We start from the raw sequence: 21,483 nt of genomic DNA, 5'->3' as shown, positions 1-21,483 counted from the left end.
ACTAGATGATGTCTTTGTCTAGAAAAACAAATTGTTCCCTTTCTCCTCGGTACTGCTACAGTTCAAATCCACATTAAATTTTATGTGTTGCCATGGCATCATTGTAAAACCTCTAAAACAACATTATTTTCCTGATAGACCTCTTGGTGCATTTCACGCATATCAATAAATTTAAAGTCAACTCGTATCTGATCAAGTTTGTTTACAGTACAGATGTATTCCTTCTCATAGCCCATTTTAGCAGTTTAAACTGAGAGAGTTAGCAAGCCCTGCTTCTGGACTTGAGCTAGTTTAGTTTTACCTTTTATTTTACCTTATTTATACTATTCTAGGCAATGTCATATTTGCCTACCAACACAAGGAAAGCAGCAGGCAAAATTAATATGGAATTCCCAAATTTGTATTGGATCTAATTTGGTTGTATTTCCCTGAGCAGACAAAACAGAGAATGATTTCAAATGCATGTTTCAGTAAAGTTTTCTACTATTAGCCAATTCAGTCACTAACTGAAACTATTCATATTCTAAGTGCTAACATATAAAAGGCATTAATAACAACATGGAATATATGGCAGAAAAAAATTATGGGAACAAATTAATGATCTCAGAAGAACTTAAATTTTCACTTAGAAAGAAGTACCTTCTGTTGTTAGAGCAAAAACTTCTTCAGGAACATATCATTTTTTTCGAGAAAATAAACCAGACTCTTTTGTCAACTGAGAACATTGGCAAGGACCAATGAAGACAGAGGCTTAGTGTATGTTGTTTGTTCATGTAATTGTCATGTCCATTTTCATCTAATCCTTTATATTACTGCTTGAAAGTGCAAACATTTTTAAAGCTCCTGAGCTAAAGCTTAAAAAGCAATTATTCTGAACAAGTTGCAAAATGTGATTATAGTGTAATGCATTAGGAGTTGGGAACACATAGCTGCTATTAAATATGGAAGTAGTATATTGAGTCTTTAATTAATAGATATTCTAAGACATGCAGTAGGAACTATGACAAACATTATTATACAGTATATCAGTACTATGTTTAATTTATATTTTTCAGAATGAATATGCTAGATATTAACTACTTTTGACTTTTGATGATTATTTGTGAGCAGAGAAAATCTGGTATTGCTACTGAAAATAAACTCAGCAAAATAATTCAACACTAAAATTAACTAAATATGTTCATTTGCAATGTTTTCATCCTAAGACCTACAGAAAATAACTAGATATTATATTATATTGTCAAATTCAACTGATTTGGGATGTTTTGTAATAAAGACAAGTGAGTAAAAGAAGTAAAAATCAAGGAGTTCTTTCAGAAACTGCTAACTATATTCTTCTTCTTTTAGCTATGGGTTGAATAACAACTTTTAGTAAGGCAAAGACTGAACCGGAGTAGTTGCAGAACAGTTTTCATCCTCCAAACCATTCAAAGTGATAGCAAATAAGCTATTACTCATCCCAGAAGAAAAGAAAATGAGCAACATTCATCTGTCCCAGGCAGAATGTTAGCAGAAGCCATTTCACTTCAGAATCCAAGGTTATGAAAAGCAGGTGACACACCTAGGAAGAGCACTTGGTACAGTAGTGTATAAATTTATTTGCTGAACTTTGAATTTTGATTTCGTAAGGGAGTCTGAAAGATCTGATATTACAGGTAGCAATTCAGAAGTACTAGTTTTAGCCAGTTCTTTCTAAGTAAGGTCTAGTTCTGTTGACTTCAATATGAGTATTGCTGGACAGTTATCGGACTCAAACTCTGAATTAGGCAATATTGAAATAAAACTTTAACCAAACCATTCACAGGACACTCACTAGGATATCTAGTAGTTCAGAAATGTATGAAAAACCAAACCAAACCAAACTAAAACCCCCCAAAAATTGGGAAAAAAAATATTAAAAATATTAATACACACCTTAAAATTTGCTCCTCAGAGGACCTGTTAATCCAAATCCATTAACAGTGTTTTCTGAATAACTCAAATAATTTTCTAGGGCTTCCTGAAATCAGATGCAAGTTAGTCCTCACCCAAATCTCCAAAGCATCTGGCCTGTCCTACTTAACAGAGGGAGTAGGAGCACCTATAATTTTCAAACTAGTCTAGGATTAGAGCTTTTATCCAGGAACTGAACAGGCCTTGCTGCTCATCCTCAGCCTTCAAGGGATGAAATCTGGAGATCCTAATCACCAACAAAGTGCTTAGCCAACTAATTTGAGGCAGGGCTAGACAGGAAAGTTTTCCGTGTCTTCGCGTATGGAACTTAATACTTTCCCTTATACAGCAAAATTGCAGGAGTCGCAGGATTAGAAACAAAAATTGCAAGAGGAAGGCTTTCTCCCGAGGCCCATCGGTGAAGACATTGCTTTCTGAGGGAGGAATCGTGGTTCTGGAAAATTCACAAAGTTGCTCTTACTAAGGCAGTAGTGCAGTACTGCAATTGCTCTCAGCCTCTCTATGAGTTCCTAATTCCAGAGTCAGAGCAATAAGGTCATACTTAGTTCTGGAAAGAGAGATTCTACCTATGGAAATATCCAACGACAGATTACCAGGAAGGATTCTCTGTGTCAGACAAATTCTTTATCATAATCAACAGTCTATCTACATTGCTTCTTGTAGTGAGTGCCCTGCAGCTCTTCATACGGAAAAGCATGTTGTCAGACATGTTTGGCATTAGTCAAACCTTTGTACTCTGACACAGATTTGATGTGCCAATTAAAGTTAAGTACTCAGCAATTGATTTAAATCACAGTTAATTTCTCTTTAGCTACTATGGTAAATCTTTGACAGATTAATGAGTTACAGTTAATGATGGAGCATGGAACTTGTTGTAATTGGTTTTCACTCACTAATTGAACTGCCATACAGCACATATGCACTATTCTAGATGCAGTTCAGGCCTATAATCATGGAATCATAGAATGTTAAGGGGTTGGAATGGACCCTGAAGATCCCAAACCCCATGCCATGGGCAGGAACTCCTCCCATTAGACCAGGCCTTATCCAAACTGGCTTTGAACACTGCCAGGGTTTGGAGCATCCACAACCACTCTGGGCCACCTGTTCCAGTGTCTCACCACCCTCACAGTAAAAAATTTCTTCCTAGTATCTAATCTAAATTTTCCCTCTCTCAGTTTGTACCCATTACTTCTTACCCTGTCACTACAGTTCCTGTTCAAGAGTCCCTCTCTGGCTTCCCTGTAGGCCTCCCTCAGACACTGGAAGGTTGCTGTAAATTCTCCATACAACCTTCCCTTTTCCAGGTGGAACAGCCCCAATTTTCTCAGCCTGTCTCTGTAGCAGAGGTGCTCCAGTTCTCTTATCAACTTCATGGCCCTCTTCTGCACTTGCTCCAACAATTCCATGTCCTTCTTATGCTGTACACAGTAACCCACTAATAGTGCAAAATGTAATAAAAAATAAAGAGTCCCCTTATTTGCTATAATAAATCATACCAATAAAAATATCACCAGTTTATTAGCATGATAACCAAAAAGAGGAACCATCTCAGTTCAGCCTAAATTTATTGATAGTTAAGGAAGGATATTCTTGTCTTTAGATTTAAAATGTTTTCTCCCTCTAGTATTTACTTTTTGTTTTATTTACAAGTGGCAATCAAGTAATCAATTAAGTCATAATTCAAGTTCTTTACATTATCAGTTTAAAGAAATCCAACTTTTCCTGACTACTCTGACAGAACTGGCTATCCTGTCCACTCCTCTATCATCCTTTTCTGAACCTTCTTCTGCATATTCTTTGGAACAGGCATGACTAGAGATGAGACTTCAGCATAAATAATATCAGTAACAATTGAATTCCAACTATTAAGCATGAGGAAATAAAAGTGAATCCTTCAGATTACATATATAGTTTTATTTTTCAAATTTCAGTGCGAATTTCAAGATTTTCCTACTTTGATTTTGCAATGGCATTGGCAACCTGCATGGAAAATGATTTGTTAATTTGGGTGGCTTACTTAAATTTAAATATTTGAGATTCTAAACTAGAGACCTTTCATCAAAGGCATATTGAAATAATTAGCTGAATAATTTTTGGTCCAGTCTGAAATTTTCAGCTATGTAAAGGAAAGTTAAGAAAACTGCATCAATTTACCCACAGTAATTAGTTACCTAAAGTGCAGCCAGAGTGCTTACGACCAGTGCATAAATTTAAAATGGAAAGATGTTATTACCACAAAGTACTACCATGCCACAGGGCATCCTGTCTAATTATACCAATCAAGACAGCAATAAAAAGCATGTCAAGTTGCATGTTTTTCAGAGACTGAGACAGTAACTTTAGAAAATCTCACCAGTAAAAATTAAAACAATTACTGTTCCATAACACAGTAGCCTTTCTTGTACAGCAGTGAGAACGAGCTTTCATTACAAGGAAGAGTTATAGTTAACAGATTAAAAAAAACAGTTCCCTACAAGAACAATATTGCTTATAGTAACTTACCTTTACTCTCAACAGTGTTCTCCAAAAGTCTGTAAGATTTCCTTGTTAAAATTTTACAGTGAGTTATAACAAATGAAGGAAGAATCATTTGACTATATTACGCAAAAGAAAAGTGTGAACTTCACTTAGAAGGATATATTAGTCAAAATTAGTCAAAATAGTATTTGGAATGGCAACAGATAGGGTTCTCTGATTTATGCATGAAATTTTGATGACTGTTCAAATAACAGCATACAAAAATTATGAGAGCAGGTGATATTCAATGTTCAAATGAGAGGTATATTTTGGAATATTTGTCTCATATCTAGAAGGACACATTGTATATTAAAATGCGTTAAAGAAACAGAGTTAGGTAATTCATATCTTGAGGATTTGTGTAAATGTTTCCGTAAAGTTATATTCCGTATGTTGCCTAAAAAAAATCGGGAGAAAAGGACTCTCCAGGCAATATTAGATATGATAGAGAGCAGTTCTTTTAATGAAGAGTACATGGAGTACAAAGGCACATGCCTACATACAGAATTCTTACACTTTTATGTCTTTTAGTAATTATCATATCTAATGGAGACATTCAACCTTAAGACCCTTTTGCCCAGGTACCACCCTTAGAACTGCCCCACTGGAGCACCTCCAAGGGCCTTCAACCTTCTCTCTTGTTTTGTCTACCTTATCTCTTGCTATTCCGGTCCAGGTGCACATCCCAATGGAATGTCCTTGCTAAAATCTATTGCCTTGAAAAGAGAGTAAAAAATGGTTAAGCCGAAGCTTCAGGAATGTGGCACACAAACTGTGAGAAAGTAAGGGTCTAAACTGAAGGAAAACCCCAGCAACATTAAAATCTACAAAAAGCTAAAAATCCTAAAAATTCTAAGGTATCAGTATGTTATGGTAATATGGCTGTATCTGTACAAGTATCATGAAGTAGAAATCAAAATATTCTGTAAGTGTGTCAGATTTCACTGTGTGCCGGAAATTGCTAGTCAAAATGTTAGTACTGGAGTCCCTAAGGGCCTCAGCATTGGCAGCAAAGAGCAGTTACCTCATCTTCAATTTTTATTTTATTGAGCCTTATGAAGCAGATGATCAGTATCCTGAGCCTCTATGAAAGTTCACCCTGTGGCTAAAGGGTTTTGAGGTATGGTGAAGCAAGTGCAGACCCATAAGCAGCCTTGTTCTGTAGAACCAGGGTACAGCAGCTGTTCAGACAATGGCAGCCTTAAGGTTACAAGCAAGGCTTTGGAAGTCACCGCAACTTAAATGATTTCTCTCTCCCCTCAGGGAACATCCCTGTCACAGTTATTTGAATTACAAGTCACCCTTTCAGGCAAATAGCACATCAGAATAGCAAGCCTCTTGTAGGATAAAAAGTCAATTCAGGCAGTTTGCTTCTGGTGTCTGTGTTTGCATCAAACAACCGTACTTGTTTAAAGCAATTAAGCCTTGTGTTCATAATGTGCTATTATAAACTGAGATGATGAATGCTTGTCCTTCATAAAATAGCAGTCAAATATATCTCTTTCCTTTTGATAGATTAGAATTTTTTTTAGTGAATAATGAGAGCCAATTTAAGTCAGACTTTTAAAGGAACGATGAAAAATAGCTTCAATTGCTGCAATGAGAAATTTAACCAGGACTTTTTTCCTCTTAAGAGCTGGAAACAATTTAAACCAATAAACTTTATTCAAACTGACATATAGAACAACTTAATATAACCTTGAAAAGATTCCATCATTTTCTTTGTCCATTTTCCTTTTTCATTTCAACTTTCTGCTATGCATTTATCACCTGTTTTCTTTTACACATATGATTACTCTACAACTAATCCCATTCATAAACTGTTCATATTCTACTGAGAAAAATGAAGTAAATAGACATACCTTAGGTTATACAAATTAAAACGTAGAGCTTGGGTTGGGCTGAAGTGCAGATAAAGTCCTGAGAGCTGCGGTGCTCCCACCCAGTACTCCAGGTTTAGAGCAAGTGTTTCCTTAGTACAAGGATTTCCCATACTGAGAAAGGCAGGAGAGCCATCACTGCTCCCACATCCTGCTTCTTTCTGTCCTTTTGATTTTATACATGAATCTGGAAAGGGAACTTGTACTACATGGTATTTGGGATATCATGCAAAGAAATAAGGGTATTTCAGTGGTTATCATGCCCTCTTTAGAAAAGACCAAAAATTCAGTTCTATGAACCCTGAAGCACAAGCTTGTCTAAGCATTTTGGCTTACTTTAGAAACAAACAAAAACCAGAAGCTTGTTTCTACATCTCTAAAGTACAAATGCCTGGCCCTGTTTTCATCATGCCATGCTGCTAATTATGAAAAATACTAACAGCTTCTCATAAGAACTTTGTATGGCTCTTGAGGCTGTCATTACCCATGATGAAAAAGAAAGGAAATGTCTTTCAATTCTTTCCTGAAGGAGGTTGGGGTGTATGTGTTTAAAAAATTAGTTAACTATTTTTATATTTTTAAAACAGCTGATTAGCAAATCCTACATTTCTTCCACATGGCATTTCATGTTGCATGCTTCCATTTGGCTAGAGAGCCTTTTTCCTGTCTGCTGAAAGCAGTAATTTGAATTAATTTCATTCTCCAGGTGTAGTTTTCCACCCAATTTCTTTGTCTTGAAAATTTATAAGCTTATGTGAATATAAAATCCTCTACCGGGACTTTCTCTATAAAATGTGCAGTATTTTTTCATTATAAGCAACAAACGCTTCATAAGCATGTTTTGCATATTCAACTACCCTTATTCAAGATGAATAATTAAACTGACAAAACTAGCAGGATGCTGCATATATGGAAAGCTGTTTCTCATGAGTAAATGTTGCATATTGAGGTTTCTGTTGTTAGCTTGATTCTTACAACTGTATGGCTGCATGTTCCAAGTTTCCTAAGATCAATATTGATACAGCACTGGCTTTCTACACCAGTGAGGTTTTAACTAGCTATTCTAACCTGTAATAACTAGTACCCTTAGTTATTGGCCAAATTGTATTGCTCAGCCCTGCACACTTCATTTCCCCTTCTGACTCGAGAAGTATTCTTATTAAAATTAATTTTCATTTCCATTTTTAACCATAAAGCAGTGATGTTTTTACTTCTGTTACATTTAGAAATGTCATGTAAGGTCTGACAATCAGTACCCTTTTCCTTCTGTCGCTAATATATCTTTGTTTCTTTTTTATTTTTTCTTTTTTCATTAATGCAGTTCAAATAATGAGGAAAATTATATTATGACCAATAAAAATATAGTTCCTATGTCCTTATGCTCAGTCTTAGTTTTAACTACAACATAATGAGATGCTAATATTCACTTTTATTTAAAAACAAATATTTTCATTTTTCAGAGTGGTAAAGTGTTAAGTGTGCAGCCATAAATACGACATCTCTGACAGAAAGTATATATAGCTCCAAAAGGAATTCCAGAAGTTTGAAGCACTCCACTTGTCTTCTCTATAAAAGCACCCTTGATTAAGACAGGATTGTCTGTGCCTCCACATGTAATTAAGCTAATTTTTCATAAGGACTTATATGATCTCTACCATATTTGAACAGAGGAGAAACATGTGTCCTCCTCAGACTGTTGTCTGACAAGTTACTGCTCATATAGTTTTCAATAGCAAACTGAGGCAGAGAAAGCCTAGTGGCTTCTAAAATATGTAAGGATTAGAGAGAGAAAAAAGAAATTAATTTAACTTCCCTTACAGTGGGACAGGTTCTCACTGACAAAGAGAGGGAAGTGGGAATGCCCTTGCCAGGAGTTGGGCAGAAAAACATAACTCCATAAAACTCTTATGCTTCTCATTTTGATTTCAAGACAAAGTTGTGGTAGGGGTAGAGTTATATGGAATTTTATGAACTGTACATGGAGGTTGGATTTCCTTATCTTGGGATTTTTTCAATTGTCCTGAAATGCATCGTTATTCTTATCCATTGTGTCCCCACTAATATAAATAGGTATCATTCTGGCATTCAGCTAAGTAATTCTGTTGTCATCCACAGATGGACAGGGGATTACATGGCTAAGAAATGAAATAAAAGCTAAATCTCTACGCTTGATAAAGCTCTGCTTGTTTTCTCTTTCATTCAGGATTACCGAGTGAACATCTTTCTCCGTCAGAATTGGAATGATCCACGCCTTGCATACAGTGAATATCCAGATGACTCTTTAGATTTAGATCCATCCATGCTGGATTCAATTTGGAAACCTGATTTGTTCTTTGCTAATGAAAAAGGTGCCAACTTTCATGAAGTTACAACAGATAATAAATTGTTGCGGATTTTCAAAAATGGAAATGTACTTTATTCCATCAGGTAAGTCTCTAATCAAATTACTTTTTCAGATAGAAGCTCAAAAGTATACCTAAGAATTGCTAAAAGATACATTCAGTTGCTAGTCATGCAGAAGTATCATCTGTGAGTTCTGAACACAGAACTTGTCAACATTACTGTTAATACTAAATTAAAAAATGATCCTTCATTAGGCATGCACATGGTAAAAGTAATAAGAAAAGTATCTTTCCCATTTTAAAGCACAAGTACTGAGCCTAGAGGAACTAGGATACTGCACAGAGCAAGCAGTCCTCTAGTATTATAATCTGTGTTGGCCTATATATGAGTTTCACAGTCTGTAGCCTTCAATGTCACGACAATCAAACGTTATTTCTCTTTCGCTTTTTTGCATATTGCAGTTGCCCTTCAACATGAAAATATGACCTGTTTGAGGAAGTATGACATTTAAAGATTAGTCACTTACTGCTGGAGTTGGAGAGAAAAGTGGAAAGCAAACTTTTGAAAAGGTTTAAGAAGCTATAAGCAGCAATCGTTAGTATTGACGAAATCTAGTTATCATAGTTCATTTCTCTTCTATTCTTACCACTTTTATTGATACAGATACAGATATCAGTAGGCATTTTACCACTGTCTTCAAAAGCTCAATCTAATGAGAAATATATTGAATATAAGTATACTAATGGCCCACTAGACATGGTATAGATTTGGTATTGAAGCAGTGCAAAATGTTACACTTTTCAAAATAAATATACTATTGTCCACTTAGTGTTTTACTTTGCACGTTTTTATGACATTTAATTAATGGGTAATCAGACTCTTTGAAGATATATCAGGAATAGTTTATATACCAGAAAAAAAAGCAAACATTTGTGATTTGTATGAATGTATCAGTGGCAAGACAGCCTCTTTCCTCCCTCCCTCCAAGGCAAGTGGGCAGCATCTTTTCAAGTTTACACAGGGAGAAAGGATTGGGTGAAAATTCTTATGGGCATTTCATATTCAAAAGGAGATTCATCTGCCACTCTAGGAACATAGTGAGTCTTCAGTGTCACAACCTGTATTCTGTCACTAGAAACAGATGGAAAGAAAGTAAAAGGATTCCGTCTCTGGATTCAAGTAGAAAGTAGATCTAAATCAATTATCTCCAGACTGTCTAAGTCACTCCAAGAGGCACTGGCAGCTGTTCCACTCTAATCAAGTAGCTCCTCCCCCTTGCCCTACTCCTTTCAGATACATACAACACAGGGTATAGACCCCACCACTCAACTGAGGCAAGTTTGGATTGCAACTTCAATAGAATTCAGACGAAGTTTGTGCCCAGGTGAAATGGGGGAAAAAAAACCCAAACATGAGAAATATTATAATATTAAATTACAAAAGAAAACATTGAATGTGATGAAAGCAGATACCAGATGATTCCTGTGTTTCTTATGAAGCCAGAAAGTTTATGTTTAATTAAGGACTATTGCAATTTCTGAAGCAAATTTAGAATCATACTATTGGCATGTAGTTTAATTGTTATGTGCATTTCAGTCAGTTAAGCTTTTGATAAGAGGAGACATGCTAATAGCTAATGTGTTGATATTAAAAGAAAAAAAAAGAAGTTTTCTAAATTTGCTTTTTTCTTTCATTCCTTAATGTCTCCTCCCCTAATTGCATTTGAACAATTCAGACAAGAAAATAATGGAAGGTTACAGTGCCTATTTCAATGAATACTTAATACAAAATACTAAAATATTTACTGAAGCATAAAATACAGGTGCATCTTCTCTGAGACGACTTGTTGTGTTACCAGCCTACTAGTCTGATTTTGCATTAGGAACTGTTTTTAATAACATAGGAATAGAGCCTAGGTCTGACTTCCCTCCTCAGTCTCTTACCCTGCAGCTCTGTCACTTGCAGGCTAAACAGAAATTATAGAAAGAATGAATCAAGAAGATTTGGTCAGAAAAAAAAAAACACCATAAAATAATATACAGCCGTACTTGCCACCTACTGCCCCCTTCCCTTTAGCCCCAATGACAAAAACAAGGGAATGGGTTTAAGAGAGGAGGATTAGAGCATTCCCATGCTAGAAAAGCCTTATATGTCAGGTCTTCAATTCAAGTTCCTCAGGTTTTTGTAGGACATTCTATCAACTGAACTGATTAATGACGGTACAGTAATGTCCACAAATGATGAATGGATACCTAAAAATGGTCAGTGAGGGAAAACATGAGCCTTTATCTCTTATGTTCTTCTTTCTCATTCCATTGAGAAGTATTACTCTGAAGATAAATTATTGTATTTATATAAAATGTAAAAATACCTCTTTTGCCCACAAGTTGTGAAGTATTTCACGGGAAGTATCAGGACTAACATAAAACACAGCTGCAGTTCAAAATTACAGGCATATTTCAGTTTACCATCCAAATCATAAAATGTTATCTTAAACCTTTGTGTTGACATTTTAAGTACCTTATTTTAGGACAACAGCACATTAATTACTTTGCCACCATGATTTGCAGCTGACAAATGTTATGAAATTCTTTCAGATTTGGGTAAATTTTATGTCAAGGATTTGAAATACTGAAACAGTACAATAACTCTGCTGTAGTACAAAAAGGCACGCTGTTGCTGCATTCTTTTAGACTTCTCATAAAGTTAGGTAACCCTACTGAAAAACTTGTTTTTCTGAAAATCTGCAATAATTTTTTTCCATATTATCATACTAAGCTAAGTGAGTTAAATGGGTTCTTCCTTTTTGAGAACTTTCTAATGAAAACGTGTTCTATTTCTATTTACTTCTAATGTATTCATGCATTCTTCCTGCGCAGTTCTATGGCATTTTGGTGGTATATTTTTAATGGGGTTTTGTGTTCTTTCAGGTTGACTTTAATACTGTCCTGTCCGATGGATCTCAAAAATTTTCCAATGGATGTGCAAACATGTATAATGCAGCTGGAAAGCTGTAAGTTTGTGTAATGTATTATCCAATAAATACTTTTGCAGGGATTACAACTATGCAGGAGGTAGAAAAATCCCTTGTAGTGGTACAAAAATAAATTTCCAAAATGAATCTTCTATTTTACCAAAAGAATCTCTGAAATATACATGATTTTCAGAGGAAGAGATATTTTCATCCTTATTTGCACTGATAATCAATAGTTTTCTGTAAATCTGAAGTTATCACTAAACTTAAATACACAGTGACAGTTTACCTTCAAACAAAATTTCTGCATATACAGTTTCAACATAAGTCTTCCCTGTGTTCACACGTGCAGGAGGAGAATAATATGGGAGTATAAAAGAAACATGAGAATGGAAACTGTAAAGCAGCTATGCCATTTCAAGGCACATACACACACTCACAAAAGGACAAATCAGCTCTTCTCTCTGATGTTATGATCTGAAATAACAGAGGATCTATGAGGAGAAAGACATAGATATGCATTAAATTTTCATCTTCCCTGTGATATGAGTATTTGGAAATTGCCATTTCCCTTAAAATGAGAGGACTTTGAAAGAGAGTTCTAGTGGAAAAATCCTCCCAGTGATGTGAAGAACAAAAATAAAATAAAGTAAAGCATTCCTTGAAGGATTCCAGTAATCTGAAATTTGTGAAAATTAGTGACGGGGCAAAACATATTAGGAAGTATCCATCTAAATGATCTAGATTTACAGTTTTAGTAACTGTAAATATTTCAAAATATTTTTTAAAAAATCTGCATATAGAATGAACATACTGGATTATTTGAAGCATATTATAGATGAGAAACACAACACACATAATATGATTAAAGTATTTCTTGGATTTTTTTCTTCTTTTACTGGAGCAAAGTAGCATCTTAGGGGAGGGAGAGGTAATTATCTATCAGCCAGTATGTCAGAACTGTTCAACGTATGAATAGTGATATGCTTTTATAAAAAATTGCAGGTAGAGTATAAAAGCCAGATCTGTCTTTTACTGTAATGGACAGATGGTAACATTATGAAGCAGGGTTTCAATATGAGGGCAATGGCTGAATCTGACAGCAGAAATTTTCTTGACAAAAATTCAGAGATTTGCAGCAAATGTCAAGGAATTTAGGAAAATATTATATATATCCAAAATTTAAGCAAAACTCCGTGGTCAACCCAGGCAGATGATCCTAGCAATAACCTATGTCACTTGCATAATTAAAGTGACTAAATAAAAGGTTAATACGAGGGAGTTGTATCAGAATACATGCAGGTGGCAGGGATATTCATTATATATAATTATGCTTCAAAGAGGAAGTATCATAATGTCTGAACGAGCAGAAGGTATACTTTAAAAAATGTTTTAAAAAGTTATGAAATTTTTGCTGTAACAACTTCATAAAACTGAGCTGCTTTTTACCTCTCTTTCAGCCATTGTGAGGATAGGTCAGGCAACAACTGAGCATTCTTGAAAAAACAGGCATCTGGTTTCCTTTATAGAAACCTTGCAGGAGCCCACAATTCCCCCAGACTGCACCATAGGGAACCAACACTTATTAGCTGAATAGCTCTGTAGATGTTCTACTATCTTTTTCAGCAGAACATTTTTCACTGTAGTCTTGTTTTTAATCACTCGATTCAGTGGGAGTAAATTCCCAGCTGCACATTGACATAGTTGAGAGAGGTAATGCTCACAAAAGAAGAGCTGAACAAAATACAAATGAGTGCTTCAAAGTCTTCTACTTACAGAGAAAGATCAAATTTGATTTCATAAGGAAGTTACAAGTAATAAAGCTTTCCCCATATTGCCTTGTCTAATTCTGTTCTACCTGTAACTTCAGACAGCAAAAAACAAATTATGAAAAAAGAAGGTGGCCTGAGGCAGAAAATTTTGCAGCATGTGGGAGCTCTGGCTATGTTTACATGTCTGATAGGGAATAACCAGACAGGTTTGCAAGAGCAAGGCAGGAGTTTCCCAAAATTATTTTGGGACAAATCCAAAGCAGATAGGTGCAGTGACCTAAGTTCCAAGATCCTGGACCTTCAAGAGCAGGAATTCACCTGTCCATAGCCAGTTTCTCTGTACAGGAAGGACAGGAAAGGAAATAGACAAATTGGAAGTTTACAAAAAATATCTACATGCTATGCAGGAGAGTAACTAGGTTAAAAAGAAAAAAAAAAAAGCTTATATAAGTGTGAACTCTACCCAATACTTTGAAAAGGCTGAGCAGAAACATTCAAATTCCAGATATATTTTCTGGAATTTCAAATTCCAGAGTCTCTGGCTAAGAAAAGGCATTCAGTTCTATTTAAAATTACAGAAGAAAAAAGGAGTTGGGTGCATTCGGCATTTTCCCATAAAATCTCCTGAGGTGTGAACTGACATAACCCTGAGAGCCTGAATCCATCCAAGCACCTCTAATTTCTAGGCCACAGTATCATACTCTCTTGTGGCTGTCTAGCTTGCATTTTATGGTGCACAATGAGACAATGTAAACAGAGGAATCAAAGCCATAACCCTAGTGGTTATTGCCCTGTCTGGGGAAGTGGAAGACATTTGTTTCAAAACTGAGAGCACAGTCCTCTCATGTCCTGAGTAAATGATCTGACCATCAGTCTGTTGTTTAAAAATCAAAGTGTTTGCAGGAGCAAAACAGCTGTAGCCATGCTTCCACATGTTTCTTTTTAAAGTTGTGATCATTGCTGTTTTTTCCACTAACTACCAAGTTTGGTCGAACATTGTACAATTATGAATTTACAAGGCCCACTTATCTCATAGTTTCTTTAAAATGTATCTGATCTTGAAAGCCTTGCTCCTGTATGTGTCATTAAGAAAATGAGACTAAATGACTCATCTTTTTTTTACTCATCTTACTTCCATGTTGTGAGGACTGACAGTTACCTAGAGAGATGATGCATTTTGCCTCTGCTTTAAATAATTATTTCTTTTAGTACTAAATACTTTCCTTCAATATTGATACTGTTGCTCCAGCATAGAAGGGTCTAAGAGGAAAATTCATTTATAGCTTTTCTTCACAAATGATATTTTTATTTTTACCTGGCTCTGTTTTTTCCAAGGTCAGCCTAAGTAGTTGTATTTGCCTCTAGTAAAAGTAATTCACTTATATCACGAAGGGACTGAAAAATATTTAAGTGGAAATGTCTTCTATTTTTAAAGGATTTATTTTAACAAATGGTTCCTCAGCAACTAGAATAAGCTGTTTTTGTATCTTAGAAAGAAAGTAAATGAAAATGCACATATGAAATAATCCCTTCTACATTTCTTTGCCTTACACTAGGGCAGCCTATAGGCATGTGAGATAATTTTAATTTCATTCTGCTTGAATAAGATACAAAGAAATGTCAGCTAGATACATATTTATTTCTGTGGTCTGTCTTCAAGGAAAGAAATGTTTTTCTTTCATGTGCTAGAGCTTGTTGCCTCTCTTTTTTAAGTTTCACTTTTATCTCACAGCATTTCTTTATTCATATATTACAATTATAACTTTATGTAACATTTAATATTCCTGAATTCTCAAAAAATAATGAAAATAATAACTCAGCTACAAGAGAAGAAACACACTATGAAAAGCACCTGCTTACTGCATAATTTTAATTTGATGCTTATTATTAAATTAAACAATGGTCCTTTTATTTTCCCTTTTGATTTACGAAAGCTTTTTAGTCTTTCTAAGCAATAAAATTCTTGTCTTTTGGATTGTTAAAAAAAATTCATTCCATACTACATGATGCTGAGTTGCACTATTTCTTTCCCACCAACCTCTAAATGGTTGATTGTACAAGTGGAAAGATGTGTAGGCAAGCTGCAGTGGTACAAACTAATGTGTTACAGAAAATGATGTGCACATTGTTCATTTCCCACAACAGCACAAAGACACCATAAGATAAAAGAACTGGAGCATATTTCTTATCTGCCAGGAAACCTCAGGTCTCTACCTGAATGACAGAGATTATGGACAGACCAGATCAGTGTCTGCCTGTGCTAGAAAATGTAGAAAACATACCACTTCTCTCCTTTCCATTTCAGTAGCATAAAACTTGTCAACAACTCATCCTGTGTTTTCCACTCTGCAGATGGGTAACTCAGCCTGTTGTGCCTATCTGAAATGAGACCTGACACGCAGCTACAAAGATCAAGATACATGTAGTCTTCAGCTCCTGACCAACACAGGATGAAAGGGCAGCAGTAATTGTACAACTGCTGCTGAACATACAGAAACTAATATAAAACTGACAGCTGAAAATCTGTACACTCCAGCAAGGAATATTAGCTTTGAGAGATGTGCTAGTGTGCTGAGCCTGAAATGTTATTCTTCTCTGAAATTCAGGCCAAGAGGGATAAACCTATAATTCCCAAGGAACTCCATCAGAATGACTTAGAGGGCAGTGCAAGAGGCAGACTCTTTTCAAAGCAGTTCAGAAGTACATTGCATAGAATCCTGCTTTCCTGGAGCTCCAGCATAAATTTAGCCTTGAAATGAATCACAGTTGATTTTTGAAGCTAATATTTTTAGTGCATATGGTAGAAGAATTTGTTCTAACCCCAAGCCAAAACCAGATTTGTTAGCTCTGTCATATCTTCCCCCCGCTATGTTGCCTGGAATTTAAGGCACAATTCAAATATCTGTCATGTTCTTAGGAACAGTAATGTCCAAGCAGCCTGTTCTGGAGGCAAACTGCTGTGATGCCTAACAGAAGAGGAGTGAAATAACTTTAGTCAGCATGACTGTAGTAATTCATTGCATCAGCTGGATACCTAAAGAATGGCTTGGTTTGCTGACTAAATCCAGTCTTACTTTTGGGCCTGTACCTTACTTTTAAAAATTAAATAAATGAGAATGGAATTTAGATAAATCACTGGGATTAAAAATTAAAAAATAAATTCTGTACCTGAACCAAACTCTCTTTTACAAAAACACTAAATATTTTGCTCAGTTGTTCAATGCCATTTATGTGCTTGTTTCTTGAACATGAGGAAAAGAGTTGGGTCTTAATATACCTGTAGGGACTGTAAAATGACACAAGGGAAGCACAGCCTTCCTGTAATAAAACAGAAAGAGCAGAAAATTTACAAGATATATTGGTATTCAGCTTTAGCCCAAGTTTGCTCAAAAATTTTATTCCTTGTGACTTGGAATGTCATGCTAAAGGTGATTAAAATGAATGAACTTAGCAAATAAGACTGTGTCAGCACATGTAAAAAAGGAATTATCTTGGAATTGGGAAGACAATGACACTTCAAAGGTGTGGAGTCTCTGAAGGTGCAGGCGAATTGTTTGCCTTGAATAACAAACTTTGTTTTTCTGTAACAATGTAGTCCTTGGACAAGCAGGAGAAGAGATGTTAGACACTTCAATAATCATCAAGACAAACTTCTTGTATGGTCTCTGTCTTACCTATGAGATAATGGGCTTTTAATGCCTACCGCTGATATTGAATTAGCTAAGATAAAATCTTCCTACTCTTAGCATGCATGTATGCAACTGATATAGCTTAGTTCCAATACATTCTGTAGAGTCATGTGGATAGATGTGGTTCAAATGGAACCCTATTTGTTCATTTTATTTGTTGTCTGGATATTAAAAATCCTGCAACAACCATCCCGGGCACAAGTCCTGAAAACCACGTTTTATCAAGGTCTTAATTTTTCTACCTTCTCTCTCCATTAGTGTGACCACTCAGAGTTTTACTTTTATTTTACCATGATTACCACCAACTCTGGTAGATCATTTTCTAAGGTAAAATTTTTGTAGGCCAAATCCAAGATGCCCGGTTGTTTCAGGCCCTCTTCCCTTCCAGATAATTCTAATTTCTACTTAATTTGCCACTTCTTCATAGTCATCTCAGGCAGAGCTCTCAGTCTACCAGTATATACTTATCCAGCTAATTACCTGGAATGACTTCAGCTGCTTAAAAATTACTTGTCCATTTAAGAGAGCTGTTTGCACAGAGGCTACAGTGCCATGCATTCACACAGTTCTTGAGTGTTCCTGAGAAATACTCCCTCTGGCAACCTTCTCCTCCCTGGATGATATTTTAGTCACGTAATTACCAACTATTTACCACCTGTTTTTTGCACTTCAGATGTGCAAGACCTCAGACCTTTGGTCAGAAGAGTATTAATGTAATTTAACCAGTCCTGTACCTTCTGAACACCACTGTTCAACATAACAATGTTGTTTTTTCTGTCCTTTCTTTCTAGTCCTATGATTACACCACTTAGATTTTGTGTGATTAGTGATATCTTTTCAGAATTAAGTAAGAGCAAGTACCTACACAGTAGCCAGACGAAAACAAAATACATTGAAAACTGCACTCTTCAATCACAGTAGCTGGTTTGTGTCCTACAAAACGCAGTTTGGCAGCTCTACTTCCTCTCTCAAACTTCATGCATCCATGCCCTGCAACCCAAACCCTAGCACACTGCATTTCAGTGACAGAAGTCTTTACTAACCCACTTGATTTAGTTTAGGTTGGCCTGGTCCTGCAGACCATGCTATATGAACATTGCTTTTAGCTATTTATGTAGAATAAAAGGTTCACTTTTCGCATCAGCAACTAAAAGTGATCAGCACCCTCATATACTACCTAGGCTAGTGACTGACTGTCCTTTTTTCAACAATAAAATGTAACCACTAGGACTTTCATAAATAACATTGTATTTCCCAGCCACCAATAATAACAGAAGAAAGAATGATGTAGTGGTTGGAAAAAAACAGAGATCATCAATTCATTTGGAACTATACCAAATAATGAAATATTTTCAGTTGTAAAATCAAGAATACCTCTCCTTGTTAACACTGATCACTAAAGAAGTTTTAGAGACAAATTTGTGTCATCAAATAGTACACTAAGTTTGCATAATTTATATTTTCTAACTTCCCCAGGGGACTCTTACAAGACTTCAGATTTCCATAATTCAGTGAACACATTTGATAGGGCCATGTATTTCCCATTTAAATTTAATTGATATCTAATTCAAGTTAATTTAACATACCTAGTGGAAACGTTATACTATTTTAAATTTATTTGGTATAATGTAAACTCACATCTCTCGCATCTCCATTAAGTCCTTTATGTTATAAGACACATTTACGTTATAACTACGACCTTGACTCACAAAACTGAAGTTACAGTATTGAATGCTAAAGCTATATTTTGGTATTTAAAATGTAAACATGACAAAAATTAATTACTACATCAGCATTTTGAATACACCGATATTTTTTTAATTTTCATTATTTTTACTTGATGAATTAATGGGCAGGCTGGATAATCAAAATTAAAAGCATACATTAGAGATGAATGAATCTGATTTAGTGAAATACATTTTGATGCAGCAGTTGTTTCTTGCCAGTTCAATGAGTTTTATTCAGGGGGATATCACCTCTGGCCACAATCTACATGCTTCAAATGATAATCTGCTTTACACATGACTGCTTTTTGTTTGAATTCATGCAAAGTTTGATAAGATATATACTTCTGACTTTTCATCATTTACGGCATTTAATAGTGAATTTTTAGACTGTGTTTATGGAATATCATGCAATCAATAAGATAGAAAAATGTCTCCTTGCACAGTTGATGTATGATTCTATTACTTGAGTAATATTTGATCTTAATTAAATACTAATTTAAAAGGATATGGTCTCACTTTAGCATATTCATCTATCCCCAACAAAATATCAAAGTAAACCAAAAGTCAGCCTGAGTCTCCGTGAATACCCTGTGTAAAGGTTCTTCTCAAAAGGAAAATCAAGAATCTAGAAGGCAGAAGTGCTGAAAGCATTTTAAAATTTGCAAACACTAATTCTTACCTTCTAGGTTCATTCAACATAGACAGATCAGAAAAGATGAAGTGTATTGAAGATTTCAGGTCAGCGGATCAGGTCATTGGGTATAACTGAATGGCATTTATAGGTGTATTCAAAGAGTAATGAAGTAATTGAATATAACAGGGGGAAGATTTATGCTCACATAACAATGTTATGTTCTTCACTGGAACTCAAAATGTCAGTATTTGTGGGCAAACAGTTACTCTTAGTAAGTTCTGAACAATACACTTTAAACAGTAGTTTGTCATTGAAAGGTTAAAAGATTTTTCAGTTATAAGTAGGTTGTCTTCGGCAGCTCTTTAACGTCACACTGAAGCAGAAAGGAAATATTGCAAAGAAGATGAAAGCTAAATAAATTAGATGAAAAAATTGCTCCCTTTTCCTTTTGGTTCCTTCTGGTATATGTGTACCCTTGTCATTCAACCTGTTACAACAACAGAAGCTATATAGTTTTAGATTTCAGTCTTAAAATATCACCTTGTCCATATCTATTAGATTCTAAGAAAGTCTTAATGAAACCTGAATGAGAAAAGGAAACCTTTTTTTCTTCCAGTTGTAATAACCAGATAAAATTTTTTCAGAAAAAAATTAGAATAAAATACCAGGGATATTCTGAAGAGTTAATATATTCAGAGGAAGCAGGGATATTTTACCCAATGATATCCCATGCAAATATTCATCTGAGAGATGAAAATAGAAGGAAAAAGTACTTGTCCTTTGCAAAGTCTGGCCCTCGATTACTATGGATTTTGCTGTTGTATTTAATCTTATACACACATGCAGGAGGTATGGATAAGTGCAGGAATATTAAAACTGAATGCTTTTTAATATCATTATATGTCACAGACAGTTAGTATGAGAAGATTACAAATGAATTGCTTTCCCGTGTGTTGTTCCAGTTTCAGAGAAAAGCAATTTTTCAGTTTGACTACTACTGCTGCAAAAATTTGCATTTTTTGAAGAATTTTCACCTAACAATTCAAATTGACATAAATCCATAAAAACAGCTTTGACAATCCACCATTTCACCTGTAGTAAAAGGAGGAAGAGATCTGAGTGTGAAGGGCCTATTTTATCCTTCATAGTTTGGGGAGGATAAGATGTTCCCAAACACCCAAGAGACCTGGAGGTTTAGCTAATTTAGATGCTTTGGTTTAATCCATTAATAGACCAGCCAATTATTAAGATTTAAAAAGAGATTCATAAGAAAGCCTTTTTCTTTTTTTCTCTTGTTCAATATTGTATAGAATGGCAGATAATAATTCAGGATTAACAGGTACAAGCTATATTACCTCCTTTTTATGAAATTTACTTAAAACATTATAGTTCGGTACAATCCTGCTTTTCAAAGTTTGCCACTGACTTACAGTTTATTTGTTTTTTTATCCTTTTTTTTAGTTGGATACACAATGAATGATCTCATTTTTGAGTGGCAAGAAAAGGGAGCAGTTCAAGTAGCAGAAGGTCTCACTCTGCCACAGTTTCTGTTGAAAGAAGAAAAGGATTTATGTTACTGCACCAAGCATTATAATACAGGTAGGAAAGCATGTTAGTGATTACGACAGGAAAGACATTTAATATTTTTTGTTATAATAAATGTCACAGCTGGGATATTTTTTAAATGTTCTCACTGAACTCCAAAGAACATTAAAATGTACAGGTGCATTGTGCAGGATAACTTAAATAACTGGCAAACAAAACAAAACTACTTAAGACTGACCAAACTTGTATTTTAGTTACCTTAAGAAAACATATAGTTGAAAGAATTCAGAAGCAGTTCAGTTAGGAGTTTTATGTTTTCAGCAAGTGCCATGATCACATTTACACTGTGAATCTGAAACACTACTGAAATACAAAGGTCCATATGCTGCACACTAATCATAGCCTGGCTCAGTCAGGAAAAAGGGACACAGGGTTTCCAAGCCAGA

At 35.2% G+C, this 21,483-nt stretch overlaps 1 protein-coding gene across 3 annotated transcripts in view; it reads left to right on the top strand.

Annotated features, from left to right (window-relative positions):
- GLRA3 (glycine receptor alpha 3) overlaps positions 1 to 21,483 on the top strand; it is an 89,379-nt gene that overhangs the window by 41,133 nt on the left and 26,763 nt on the right. For all 3 annotated transcript variants that reach the window (XM_064652521.1, XM_064652518.1, XM_064652520.1), the window contains exons 4-6: positions 8,557 to 8,780; positions 11,627 to 11,709; positions 20,954 to 21,091. In XM_064652521.1, the coding sequence (XP_064508591.1) occupies positions 8,557 to 8,780; positions 11,627 to 11,709; positions 20,954 to 21,091 (445 nt within the window). The remainder of the gene's footprint in view (positions 1 to 8,556; positions 8,781 to 11,626; positions 11,710 to 20,953; positions 21,092 to 21,483) is intronic.

Source organism: Pseudopipra pipra, chromosome 4 (genome assembly GCF_036250125.1).
Source record: "Pseudopipra pipra isolate bDixPip1 chromosome 4, bDixPip1.hap1, whole genome shotgun sequence".
NCBI classification, from domain to species: Eukaryota; Metazoa; Chordata; class Aves; order Passeriformes; family Pipridae; genus Pseudopipra; species Pseudopipra pipra.
The sequence above is the reverse complement of the archived record's forward strand: the minus strand, read 5'-3'. Positions and strand labels throughout refer to the sequence as shown.